Genomic DNA, 13,976 nt, shown 5'->3' on the forward strand with positions numbered 1-13,976 from the left:
AAAGGTTCCACTGCAGCGTCGAGTTTGGGATATCATTACACGCAGATTCATGGCTGGCGCTTCGCACCGGCTCCACTCAGCGTGCACAGCACTGCGCACTTTTCGTGCGTTGGCGCAGAAAATAAATTTGAGCGCGCGGAGTCAAGTCGGCAACTGCACACGCTTTTGAAACGTATGAAAGCGGGCCATGCATCACTCTTATGGTGTGCAGTGGCTCGCGGCGCATAAACCACACGCTGAAGTGCGAACCAGTATTGCGCGTAGAGGTAGGGTAGACGCAAAGAAGCAAAAAAAAAACAACAACTACAAAAAAGAATGGACGAAACGTGTGCACGAAACTGGCGCGCGAGATTTTCTTCTTTACTTTCTTTTTACCTGAGCACGAGCCCTGCATCATGCACGCTTGCCGGAGAATTCACTCAACCGGATCTGCGCTACTCTCAGCAAAAAAAAGAAAAGGTTGGTTTGTTTGGTTGGTTTATGGGGTTTAACGTCCCAAAGCGACTAAGGCTATGAGAGACGCCGTAGTGGAGGGCTCCGGAAATTTCGACCACCTGGCGTCCTTTAACGTACACTGACATCACACAGTACACGGGCCTCGAATCAGACAGCTGTATAGGCAGATCTGGACTTCCGTCACGTCAGCGCGAGCACTGCACACCGTCCATTCGTTAGAGACTTCAGCGCACTGGTAAAGAAAGCTAATGAAATGACACCGTCCAAGAACTGGCGTCATCACAGTCCATATTTTGAGTTGCTGCCATTTATGGAGTAAACCAAACAAAACGACCATGTCAAAGCAGACATCAAAAGCAGCCGCCTCTCTGATTAAAACACCTTCGCGCCGCGGGAAATGCTTTCCCCGTGAGAAGTATTTTAAGGTGTTGTTATCGAAACAGTACCTTGTGCAGTAACAGTTAGCAAGTCGCAATCTCATGTTCAGAGCATTCTAGCATGTCATTGCGCTTGTACAGTTGCGGTGGTTATCGCGTGACTGACATGTGGTGCCACTTCTGGTTCTGTATAGTGCCAATGACACCGCCAGAACGGTTGCCTTGAACGTACAGGTATCTTCGGCTGCAATTCTATAGGGTCTGCTGCTTACACCCATAATAAAGAGAAATTAACATGGCATCGGTCTTCAATTCCAATGGATACGCGTCTGAATCGAACAGCATTGCCAATGCAACTTTTGACGTAAAAGTGCATAGTGGAGATTCGACACCTCGTCTTCAACGCGCTTAGCGTTTGCATTTCCACAATGAGTGATTGCGTCACAGCATGCTCATTTATAGCTCCATTTACGATTACAAAGGGTAAGTCACCGCCTCCGGCTATCGCCTTGTTTCTCGCGTCTTCTAACCCATTTGTCTCAGGTGAGCGAGGGACGTCTCCACAGCTGGCGTTGGCAGACGGGGGAAAAAAAAACAACCTCCGCACACGCTGCACGCGCGCGCGTCGTGAAGGATGAATTACGACAGCAAAACATAAAAATACTATAAAATAGAAAAACAAACTCACCAGCCAGTAACGACGCGACGGCGGCGACAAGTAGGGACGGTACGACGGCACCTGCGGAGACCACGGCCGCAGCGTTTCCCACCACGACGAACACACCGAACGTCAACCCGGGCGCGATCGCCGATACGATGAGACACAGGCGCGCCCGGGACGCGGACTTGGGCCCAGCGTTGCACGACGAAACCGACTTTTCGTTGCCTTTCTTGGCTTTGGATTTCCCTCCTGCCGTGCCGTTCTCCGCATTCCCGGAAAACCTGCGCACCTGGAAACTGTGCGGAGACTTGATCCTGGTCATCAGCGACCAGAGGATCTCGCTGTTCCGACGACGTGCCATGATTTGCGGGGAGCGTGGAGAGTCGCTGCTGTTCGGGCTTTTAGAGCATGTTCCGAAAGCGCCGACCGAGCTGATAAGACGATTGCGTTTTGTTCAGCTCGCGCGCTGCAGTTCAGCAAAGTAGGGAGCCATGGCGCGCCCCCGCCGGAGCCGCAAGCCGAAAGCGCGAACGCGAGTTCATCCTGAAACACGGCCGACTGAAGCGAGCTATCGTTGGCGGAGCAGCTGCGGCGGCGGCAGTGGTGGCGGCAGCCATCTTGATTTGCTGCGTCGTCTGCCAGTCGAGCGAATTTTCGTCTGCTTCCGGCGCCGTCCAATCGAGCTTCCGCGCTGTGCCACGTGACCCGCACCTTTCTTTTCCAGGGGGCGGGGAGTGCTGCGCGCGCGCTCTGGCAAGTGCGGATCGATACACACACACATACAGGACACCGCGCTTTTCCTTTTTTTTTTTCAGTTCTGTTCATCGGGTCTGTTTATTGTTTCTTTTTCCGTTTATCTCACGCCATATCGCTCCAACGCGCCAGGAGTGGCCCAGTTTTTTATTATTGACGATCTATGCAGTGCTCCCGGAGGGAAGCGTTACGTTCGGCGAAAGAGGAGAGCATTTGAAGCGCTTATTTTGCGTTCGCGGGTTTCTTCGTTGCGTTCGCCGAGCCTAGTGCCGCCATCTGTCGATACAGTCTAAAACGCTTTCTCTGTAAGGTGTGCTGCGGGAATGCTTGAGTGCGCCCCGACAAACTATGTCATGTTTCTTCGGCGCTGCGCGTCAAAGCCCGCGCAAATAAACAGAAACAACGAAAAGAACAAAATGTGTCTAGAGATTCCGGCGGGAAGGTACGTAGGAAGAAAAGCGACCGACCATGGTGCCGGAACTTTTGGCAGTGTTCCCATCTTTGCGTTTGTTCTTGAGTTCGTAACTTCGAACGCGAGAAGCACTTTTGGTTGTTTTGGGGGGATGAGGAATGGCATGAGGCTTGAACTTCCCGAATCCATCAGGTGTTGGTAGAGTTCTTCAAAGCAAGATAAAAACCTGCTGTTTTTTTCTCTTTTTTGCTTGGTGTTTTCAAATATATTTCTCTTCTTCGCATCAAGCTCTCTCCGCTTTGAAAAAGCAGTTACATTTTCATTCTATCGTCGTTTTAATATGTTGCAATATTTTGAAGCGAACACTACTGTCAGTCAGTCAGTCAGTCGATCGAGATCGATCGTCGATCAATCAATCAATCAATCAATCAATCAATCAATCAATCAATCAATCAATCAATCAATCAATCAATCAATCAATCAATCAATCAATCAATCAATCAATCAATCAATCAATCAATCAATCAATCAATCCCAATTGATTGATTTATTGATTGACTGATTTATTAATTGATTTATTAATTGCTTGATTGATTGATTGATTTAACAGTTACAGGCGTTATCATGGGTGTTGCTTGTTCGGTTGTTAGGAACTGAAAACGTAACTTGAACCCTGCGTCTATAACTGCATGCATTTCCCATTCGCCTACTAGCCGATGACGAGAATACCGTGCGTTGCAATATACCAGGTAAGAACTAACGGTGTACGTGCATCTAAAGCAACCCTCTATGGAGGAAACTGACACGCAGCCGTAAGCGTGCCGAAGTAGTTCCGCATTGCTATGCGTCACTGGTGTATAGATGAGCGTCCAGCTCTCGAGTATCATTGCGGAGCTGCTTGTGGATTCATGGAAGCTGCGCTCCTCGGTATCGAGGCTGCCGAGTGCGAGCCGCTTTTTGCATACGAAAGAATTTCAACGCCACTGCCTCAGCTCGGTGCGGGATGCTGTTGCGTTTTTTCATCTGCCAAGAGAGAGCTGCCGCCTTGAAGATTGTATACTCTTGGCTTCTGCATTTTTGACGTGTTTGACGCTGAGAAAGAGACCGCGGAAAAGGAGGAAAAATAAAAATGAGGATAAGAACAAATGAGAATTCCTGAGCACACTTCAATTAAATAAAATACGTACAGAGCATTCGGAAGAATGACAGTTCGCCATGATGAGTGACTTCGGTAAAGTAGCTCTCTTTCAAGACAACGCTTTGGGCTGACCCGTAACTTCTATTTATTTATTTTTTTTATTTATTTAGAACATACTGCAGGCCTACAGAAGGCCCAAGCAGGAGGGGCGAATACATAATATATGCAAAAAAGAACAGATTTACAAAATTGAAAAATGTTAAATACAAGTTGTAACACAAAATACAGCAATAAATACAAGGCTGAGATGCAAAATACAAAAAGTAAACGTAGAAATAATGGCTCTCAAATTAAATGCTGTGAAGAAAACATTGAGTCAAAAGAATCAGCTCTGGTTAAGAGATCTGGCGGACACCTGTTCCACTCCTCAATGGTGCGTGGAAAAAATGAGTATTTAAAGGCGTTAATCCTAGCACTGTAAGGGGTTAATGATTGTGTATGATGATTTCGTGTTTGGCGCGTAGTGTTAGGTTTAAGGAAGGGGTCTGCATTTATAGACAGTTTATGGTTTTTTAGTAAGAAAAGTAGTTTCAGTCTTTGAGTTTTACGGCGCAGCTGTAATGTTTCAATACCGTGAGTTCGCATGAGGGTCGTTGGTGAGTCAGTAACACGATACTTTGAAAAAATAAAATTCAGCAGCATCCGGGATAACTGAATCCACATTTGCATGTCCCAAAACTTTTGTAAATGCATGAGTGGCTTCAGTATGAAAAGAAAGAGACAGTTTGCATACAAGAACAATTCCTGATGCTAATTCTTCACTAAGGTAGAAATTATCTCATGGCCGTTGTCCATAGTCTAGAGGAAAATTATTCAAAACAAAGGAAAACGCGCGCTTTTCGTTGATGCTTAAGGAGTAATCAGTGACTAAATGCGAGTAATGTGTTCACTTTTACACTGGAACCACCTGTACCTGGGGTATTGCGAGATATTTATGACAGGTTCGTTGTAAGACGGTTTGGTGGCGCCAGGAGTTCGTAGTGCTGCTGGCAACATCGACATGTTTTCGATGCAATGAACACAAGCAGTGCCAGTCTCCATAAAACGAACCTCCAATAGGGCTGCGCAATTATTCATTTAATGAGGCACGGTGTTTCGGTATGCTGATTCTCCTACTAACAAACAAATACAAACTGTATGGCTCGCAACTACTGGGTACATCTGTACTTGCTCTCAGCGACGACAGTTTGCACAAAACGCACCTTCTGTCAGCGACGCGGTTATTTTGGCTTCGGGTTTTGAGCACTTCAGAACGTACTTTAAGTCTAGTCTTGTCAGCTAGTTCTTGATATAGGCTGATAACGAACACTCCACTACCTGATAAGGAACTCTCCACGCTTGTTGCACTGGTGGAAGGCGGATACGCCAGCTGAACTTTCTTTCAATCTGCTTCCTCTTTCACTCCACTGATCTCTCTCTCCAAGTGCGCGGTAGCGAGCTAGGCGTACGCCTGGCCAACCTCGTTTTTTTGTTCTTACTCTCTATCTTCAAAGAGAAGGGTGTGTTGTCGACTTGCCAGCAGATATTGGTTTTCAAATTTACAGCAGCAGCTGCTTCGTCTAATCGGAAATGTCACATGGAATTCTTTAGCAAAAGTAAGGTGCGAAAATTTTAAATTCGTGCACTTCGTTTTATTTTGTATTCACGCAGAGATCAATACGTTTGTCACGCTGTCAGTTCCTGTACGATTAGGAGGAATAGGTAGGAGTTCCTTGGCTTCAAGGGTTTTTTTTTTGTTTTGTTTGTGTTCATCTGCGCTATCAAGCTTCTTAGTTTATTTTATTCTTATTTACAGATACTGCTGTTTGTGGTGAGAGACATTGCAGGAGTGGTTGCAAAGGGTAATACAAAGAATAACGGGTGATTAGGCCATAATATGAAAAGGCAATGTACTGGCAAACTCTTCAGGAGGCAAACTACTCAACGAACCGCCGAGGTTGTTCCAGATTTCGGTCGAGAAGGAGCAAAAAAGAAAACTTAAAACAGACAGTCTAAAAAAAGCACGAAATGGCACGATGTTCAAGGATTCGGTGCGTCGTTTTCTACGCGAGAAATGAGCGATGAATGTGATAGGGGCTGCAATGGGTCAAAGTTGGCGGGCGATCCTGTGCAACATTACAATGCGGGCACACATACTTTAATGGCTGGCACAACTGCTTTGACCTTTTTTTCATACTAGCTCCCTAAATACGCTGCAGCGCCGCATGCCTATTTTGCTGGAATTTATTGGAAGGACAAAATGTCGATAAAAAATTGTTAAGAAACGAAAAATGAAAAAAGAATTCTTTAATCTGGAGTGCCCATAATTCTGTACGATTGGCATTGCCATAGTGGTTGTTGCTGTGTAATTTATGTGCTGTAATACTTTATACTTGTTTTCCTCACTGTCGCGGTTTTGAAAGCTTGAGTGTTTTCAAATCAACAACAAAGCAAGGGCAAACACTGCTGTAATATGCTAGCTAGTTTATATTCTTTATATGTGCATATGCTTTGGTATGGTTTGGTAATATGTGCTTTTGTTAAATATATATACGTACTTTTGCATGATGTCTTTTTGTTAAATATATGTATGCGTGGTGTATGATTTTTTACGCCAGGGAGAGAGAGAGAGAGAGAGAGAGAGAGAGAGAGAGAAACATTTTATTTTCTTTCAACTGAAAGTGGAAGACAAGGCAAAAGGCATGGAGCCTGACAAGGCCTCGTCTCCCGTCTGAAATTAGCAGTGGGCAGCTTCAACACATATACAGGTTTTCCTCCTGTTGAAACGATATACATAATGACAGAAGAAATATAAAATACATATAAACACAGAATGATGGCTATAGATTAAACAACTTCCGCGGTGAAGCAACACAAAAAACTTAGGTTTCGCGACAACACATTTTAGTGAAGAGATGAATTAGCGTTTGTGATGGATGACACTGACAGAAAACCGGGGAAAATTTACAAAAACCAAAGGTTTGCATATGCCTTACGGGTACCTATATGTATAAATTATCTTCAGTGATCTGTAAAAATTCTTTATAAGTTGACTTGAATGACTTAAATGCTAGCGTAAAATCAATGTAGCGCCCATGGCGGTTAAGTATCTTTATTACTTGATAATCAATATCCTGTTTACCATAATTAGTTCTAATTCTTTTAGTTGTATGTGTATGAGTTCGGAAGCTGTAGTGTGGCGACCTACCTGTAGTGGGAAAATGTTTATGGATGTATACGATTGCCTGCATGAGTGTGCAGTTTGAAAATTATTTCGTATTCTACGTTTGCATAATGTTAATACAGCATGGTCTGCTCATACTGCACATTGAGCTTCGCGCATGATGGCCTAAGTTACCTACGTGTCATAAAACTCAACCGAGCCCAACGCAACACAGAAACACATACTGCACATACTAACAAGAACAAGTATGCTATAGTGCGTTTAGCGGCTTGTTGCCCACGTCAAAACGGTGTTTAGGAGCCTTGTCAGGCTGTACTATGTTATTAGCTTTTCGTTCCCGCGCAAGATGCATTTTTCGGTTTGGTTGCAAGAAAAACGACTACTGCGCGAAGAAATTGCGGCTTTACTGCAGGGGCGATAAGCTAGGTCAGCGAAAGGCTTTCCTTGACTCACTTCTGGCAGAATCGAAATTGGATGCACTTTCGCCGCTGCCTTCGTCATTTGGAAAATGGCCTTCCCTTTGCTAGACTACCACGAGACCAACATCCATATTTCGGTAACGTTACTGTTTTATTTATTTATTTAATACTGCGGGTTATAACGCATACTCGCTCGTGAAACTTCAGCAAGGTGAACGAAAAATGTACCCCCCCCCCCCCCCCCAACGCACACACACTAAAAGGAATCTGTTATTTTAGCACAGCAGAAAACAATAGCAACTAAAGCTCTAAAACAGTGGAGAGCTCAGTGTATTTTGTGAATCTGGTGGCAAAGTCCCTAAGCGGAAACTAAAGTTAAAGTTACTTTGCAGCAACTATCATCGTTTTTTTGCAGAATTCTAGGACATGTAGGTGTAGATCACGCTTTACCGACATTGCTTATGCTTGCAGAGAGTAAGTAATATGTGCTCTTGCTTCTTCGGTGTAAATACGGCGGCACTGCCGTTGCAAATGCAGTAATTTATCTACCATGTAGTCTAGAGGCTACTATTTATTACAAGCGATAAAAGCAGCCTGATAAATTCATTTATTTCTTGGAAATAACTAATTCGTAACTGCGAAAAGAGGTCTGTTAAATGATTAAATACTTTCAAGAAGAGATCTCCTGCGATAAGAAGCGAGCACCAACAGTAAAAAATTAGTGGATATGAAAACACACGAAGAATAATTATTCCGATTCTGTCTTTACACAAAGCCTGAAAGTCGGTAAATGCCTCTTGGTTTGAGTGTTCAAATTGCATAGTGAACTGGCCAGTATTAAGCGGCGAGCTCCAGATACCAAGGAATTAGGTTCGTTCGCGAATGCCGTGCCCCATGAAGTTTTGACTCTGGATTTATAGCTTAGGTCAAAAGTTTTCAGGCAACATGGTTAGTTTTGGAGCCACATAGTGGGGCCACCTTCCGACATTCCTCAGGAACAAAAGTACTCGCAAGGCAAGTGCGAGGATTACCCTCACCTTAGAGAGGCCGGAGGCTTGAGGAGCCCCATAGGTGCTCTATTATATGGCAGGAAAAAGATAAACAATCAGGTCCGAAGACTATGAGTTGAAGGAACCTCCTTCGTTAAGGAGGTCCTTTTGCCATGATATCGCCAGACGACTAACGCTACCAGTAGCACCAAAAACAGCGTTTATTATGGGCCAACAGAATAATACTCGTATGTCCAGCGCAACGAGTGTATCGGCACAAGTGCTCGAACCATACAGCGCTCAAATTAGAGCAAACATTTCCAACATCTGAACTACTCAACGCTGTCACGGAGGGAGTATCACGGCGTCTACAGAAAAACGGTTCGCTAACCTAGGCCACTCAAGCGCACACGCACACAAAGTATTGTGGTGGTCCGCAGTACAATGCAACGCTAATCCCTTGTCACAAACGACGCGACACAACGACACAACGCTATGCTAACACACTCCTGCAACGCACTGGGCGAAACCTACGCTCAACGCGATGCAAGGGATGGCGCTAAGGACGCTGGAGCACTCGTAGCCGGTTGACCGAAACTGCACAAACACGCTGCGGGAAACACGCAGTTCCCGCACCCACGATCCAGGACGCCTCAATGTACGGCCGGGGCCACCGGTAGCACCGCGGGCAACGCTCCCGCGCTGAACTTCCCCGGTAAGCCGCTTGTCCGGCCGTTAACTACAGCCGCCGTCGCCGCGATTACGTCCATGTTTACCGCGCTCCCGGCGAAGAAATTGCCGGTAATGCGTAGCTGCGTGTACATTCGGTGCACCCGCTCGCTCACAAACGAGGCCGAAGAAGCGCACAGCACTGTGCGTCGAACCATAAGGGGGTCTTTACTACGTGTATGTACACCCGGCCAAATCTTTAACTGGCTCGGATGTTGCGTCGCTAAATGCACCTTGTAAAAGGTTCTTTTCGGCTACACCGCTGGCATATTGATGCTGTAATTTGACGCGTGAGATGGCATTTCGTGGTTCCTTTTTGGAGTGGAGTACTTGCATGTTTAGATCAATCTTTTAAGAAATATTCATCGTCTGCCACTACGAAGAGCCGAAACAAGCGGAATACGGAGCAATGTTCTGGTGGCACATTTGCGCTTACTCTGGGTAAACGACTTGTCTGCCATGAAAGGAGTGCTAGTTTACCCAGAGGAGGGGGCCAAATGGACCAGAACCATTGCTGCGTATGCCGCTTGTTTTGGCTCTTCGTAGATGCGGATGATTAGGATTTCTAATAATGTTATCCATGCAGGCAAGTGCTCCACTCTAATATCGCGTGAAAAAAAAAAAAGACCTCCAAATGCCATCTCACGCGTCAAATTACAGCATGAATATGCCAGCGGTGCAGCCGAAAAGAACCTTTTACAAGGTGCATTTAGCGATGCAACATCCGAGCCAGTTAAAGATTTGGCTGGGTGTACCTCTTTACTTTGCCCATACGAACGCGTGACGGACATCTTCACTTCCTTCGCCATGCATACATATATATTAGCAGCTAGGGGACAATGAAGGAACAGCAGAGCGGCAAGTTGGGCTTGTTGTCTAGATGCAATGTGTGAAAAAACTGTACTGCGGTAAAAGACGTGCATTTTTTTTAAAAAAGGCTTCTGCGCATGCTGCTGGTCTTTTTGGTTCACTATATGTCATCTTCATTCATAATAAAATCAGTCGTGAATCTGCGCTCGTCCTGTCCGCTTTGCACTTCTTGCTGTCCCCGTAATTAGGTGCAGGCTTATTTGACAATTCGTGGTGTTTCAGCCATTGAATACTGGAGGCCAACCCCGTGGTGCAGTCGTTCAACCCCTATGCGAATAAAGCAAGCGTACGGAGCGAGACAGCGCGCGTTCTTGTGCGGGTTTATTGATCGATTTTTGTAATGAAATTACACATGTCTTCTTCCGTAGCAGCAACCGTCAGTCCTGATGACGCGAGCCGCCAAAGTAATTCGTTTTACGGACGAGTGAATGAACATGCTTTGGGAGAATTTGGCGTAGCGCCGGTTAGGCACAAAGTAAAACTTAAGAGAAAATGCGCTGTACTTCCTTTCTACAAATTCAGTGTATTTCCAAGCAGTAAGTTATAATTCAACATGACGCGCAAATTTATTGCGTCTATGGCCTATAATATACGTTGTGGGGCTAGTTGGCCCATCGTCAGAGTTCTTCTTCGCGCACACAAAGACGACACAGTAAATGACGAGGAAGACAGGACAGGGCGCTATTTGCAACAGTTTTGTCAGAAAAAAAAAACTTTCTAAATAAAACAGTTCCAAGTAGCGCCCTGTCCTGTCTTTCTCGTTCTTGTCTCGTCTTTAAGTCGCTGAAAATGTGTCCACTGACCTAAATAGTGGTGGCAGTTAACTACGTATGCAGCTATAATTGGGTAAAAGTTAAGTGGTGCCAGTAAGAATAGGTGCTGTTCCTTGGTATCAGGAGAACGCCCTTTTTCAAGCTTTGCGAGCGAGAATATAAAACTGTCCGCAGACTATACTGATCGAATTTTCGCCCAGCATATAAGGCGCGACGCCAGAACAGGTCCTAGAAACCTTATTACAGGAAGACAAAAGAACTTTCGAAGGTGGTTCTACTTTAAAAATCAGCTGCATCTGTGACTCAAAACTTACACACATCCCTCATCGGCTTAATTAAGCGTCGTCGTATTCGACCGCCTCGCCGACTAAATTTGCCACTCGTCAAATTCTGCACTTCGATATACGCCCACTAAGCTTTCCTTGCGTCCTGATTTATTGAACTATTGTCCTCTTAGACCCTTGTTCGATATAAAATATAAATATGAGTACGCTACAGCCATCTCTTCTTTCCACATAACCAATGCAGCCGATACATCCGAATTCATCGAAAGCAGTGTAAGATACTTTCTGCAAAATTAATTTTTTAAAGTGAGCATAACCGCCTTCACCACCTTCATCGTCCCCTTTCACCTCCGTTACGCCTGTTACGCATCTGCCTTCATCGTACTAATTAATAGCTTACTAGAGATCAACATCATAAGACTAACGCATCGCTTTAACGACCGTGGCCATCCTAAGGTCGTTTATCTCCAGACATATCAGAGACATTTCAGCATTATTTCTCCTTATGTACAGCCAAGGTGTGGAACGACTTTTTACTCACGTCGCTGCAACAGCAGATGGCTCAGATTTTAAATGGGCCATCGATGATGATCGTGACAGTATAGGCCGTGGCCGCCGAATTTCGATGGAGCCTAAGTGCTATAACGTCCTTGTGGTGTCCGATGTCACTGCACATTAAAGAAACCAACGTGGTCGAAATTAATTTGGAGCCCTTTACTATACGGCGTCTCTTGCAGTCCAAGTGGCTGCCATACCACACCATACCATTGCGTATCAAACCGCACATTACGCACTACATCCACACACTACACCACATTAAACCAAACCATACCATACCATACCTAATATGTCCTCTATGATTTCCATTTTGATAACCATAAATGATTGCAATTCCCTTCATTGACGTCATAGAATCACAGCGTTTGCAGACGAGACCACAGAGAGTACACACACACAACTGCGCTGCGCTTGTGTTCTGTGTCCTCGCCTGCGAGCGTTGTGCTTCCATGATGTCTGACAAATACCAACTAGCCCAACAACATACCCTGCATCTGCGGGTGTACTGTCATCCTGGATGATTCATTTATTTTTTTTTATTCATTCATTCATTCATTCATTCATTCATTCATTCATTCATTCATTCATTCATTCATTCATTCATTCATTCATTCATTCATTCATTCATTCATTCATTCATTCATTGAGGAGGTACTACGATTAATTCTGAAGCGTTTGAGGTTGTCGAAGTAAGCAGCTCCAGTTTTCCTCCGAGTATCCTTGAAAGGAAGCTCCGCGAGGAAGCCCTATGAGAGCTCAGTGTCAGCTTTCGCCACGCAACTGGCCATCGTTTGGTCTGCACGATTGTCAGCGGCGCCAAACGTGACAAGAGAAACATTAGAAGCACGAACACCTTCCAGGCTAACTGAACGGCACTCCTCCTAGGCTTCTTTATTCCTCCACCGGTCAATAAAGAGAAGCATGAAGCCAGCTTCATCACCGTTCGTGTGATGTGGCTACAAAATGTGCGGTGCATGCGACTTGCAGCTTTGACTAGGAACCAGTTAGTTTAGGCACTGCCTTTGCTTCGTAGACTTGTGCAGAGCAAGACACGCTCGCGCGACAAGCTGACAAAGACGAGCAGTGTTCGTAGGAAGCCGGAGGGGTAGAGTGCAGAGAAGGAGGTGGCGAGGCACCAGCTGTGGGATCGGCTGAACATTGACGAGGATGTCGCTTCGGAATCAACTTGAGTTGCCCCGTAGGAATTGGCCTTCGCCTTGTCACCGAACTGGGCGCGCCGTCGCTGCTTTGGCTCATGGTGATATCCCTTCCGTTCAGTGCATCCTTGTCCGCGTGTGCTTCGCTGGAATCTTTAGGGGGTGGTGTCATTACGGCGTCCGTGGTAGCCGAGCCGGTGTTTTGACACCTGCGCAGCTCCCTCACGGGTCGACGACCTTGTTCCAGGACGCACATCCTCGGCGTTCCTCTCCAGCTTGGCGTGGTCGGTGGGCGAGTAGGTCAGCATACAAGCGCAGCCAAGAATGGAAACCCCCAGCCCGGCGACGATCACGTAAAGGCCCTCGCGGTTTCCCAGCATGGCCGGAAGGGTCACCAGCGTCTGCAGCTCGGCGTCCAAGCTGCCTTCCGCCGCGATGTCACCGGGTCTGGGCCTGCCGCCTTGTGATGGTGACGCGGGATTTGACAGCGGTAGTGGAAGCCACAACCGCTGCCGTCATGGACGCTTCTTCTTCTTCTTCTGCGTCTTTCATTCATGGGCAGATGAGGGCGATATTGTTGTCAATGTTGACATTCTTGGGCTCAGTTAAAGCTGCTCTGGTATTACGACATAAATAGCTGAAAATACATTTTTTTTTCTTGAAAACAGTTGAGTCAAGTGAGTTTCTGACGGGCGGGCTTATGATGGCAAGAGCAAGGACAAAATGCATGAATCTGCTGACACGTCGCGGCGCGAAGATCGGCGCCAGGCTCAGAACTGCAAACGAGACGCGCTCGGTAACATTCAAAACGATATGCTCTGAAACGGCAGAAGAGGCAGCTATAGTCCTCGCCCTTGCGCATACCCAAGAGAGCACATTCGCAGCGACTCCAAAATGGCCATCAATAATTTCGCACAAGGGCGAATTAAAAACACCTCCGTTAGAATCCTTAACGCCACCAAATTCTCGCCAAATTATTCCGAACTGATATGGGCCCCAGCCCATTCAGGGAATCCGGGGAACGAGGCAGCCCACAATAAAGCCCTAGGTTTTGTATACCGGGCAGTGGATGAGTCTGGCTGCCTGAATTTCGCGAAGGACTCCATGATCACATGTCATGATCTAACCAACCATTTTAAACTAGGCAGGAGAACTTTCCCCCTCCGGACAAAAGCCT

At 46.1% G+C, this 13,976-nt stretch overlaps 1 protein-coding gene across 1 annotated transcript in view; it reads right to left on the reverse strand.

Moving 5' to 3' along the window:
- LOC149364521 (cationic amino acid transporter 2-like) overlaps nucleotides 1–2,161 on the reverse strand; it is a 100,949-nt gene extending 98,788 nt beyond the window's left edge. The window contains exon 1 of the mRNA XM_089574481.1: nucleotides 1,522–2,161. Coding sequence (XP_089430607.1) covers nucleotides 1,522–1,855 — 334 coding nt within the window. The 5' untranslated portion in view covers nucleotides 1,856–2,161. The remainder of the gene's footprint in view (nucleotides 1–1,521) is intronic.
- Nucleotides 2,162–13,976: the final 11,815 nt, after the last annotated feature.

Source organism: Amblyomma mixtum, chromosome 2, assembly GCF_055824585.1.
Source record: "Amblyomma mixtum isolate Tamu chromosome 2, ASM5582458v1, whole genome shotgun sequence".
NCBI lineage: Eukaryota > Metazoa > Arthropoda > Arachnida > Ixodida > Ixodidae > Amblyomma > Amblyomma mixtum.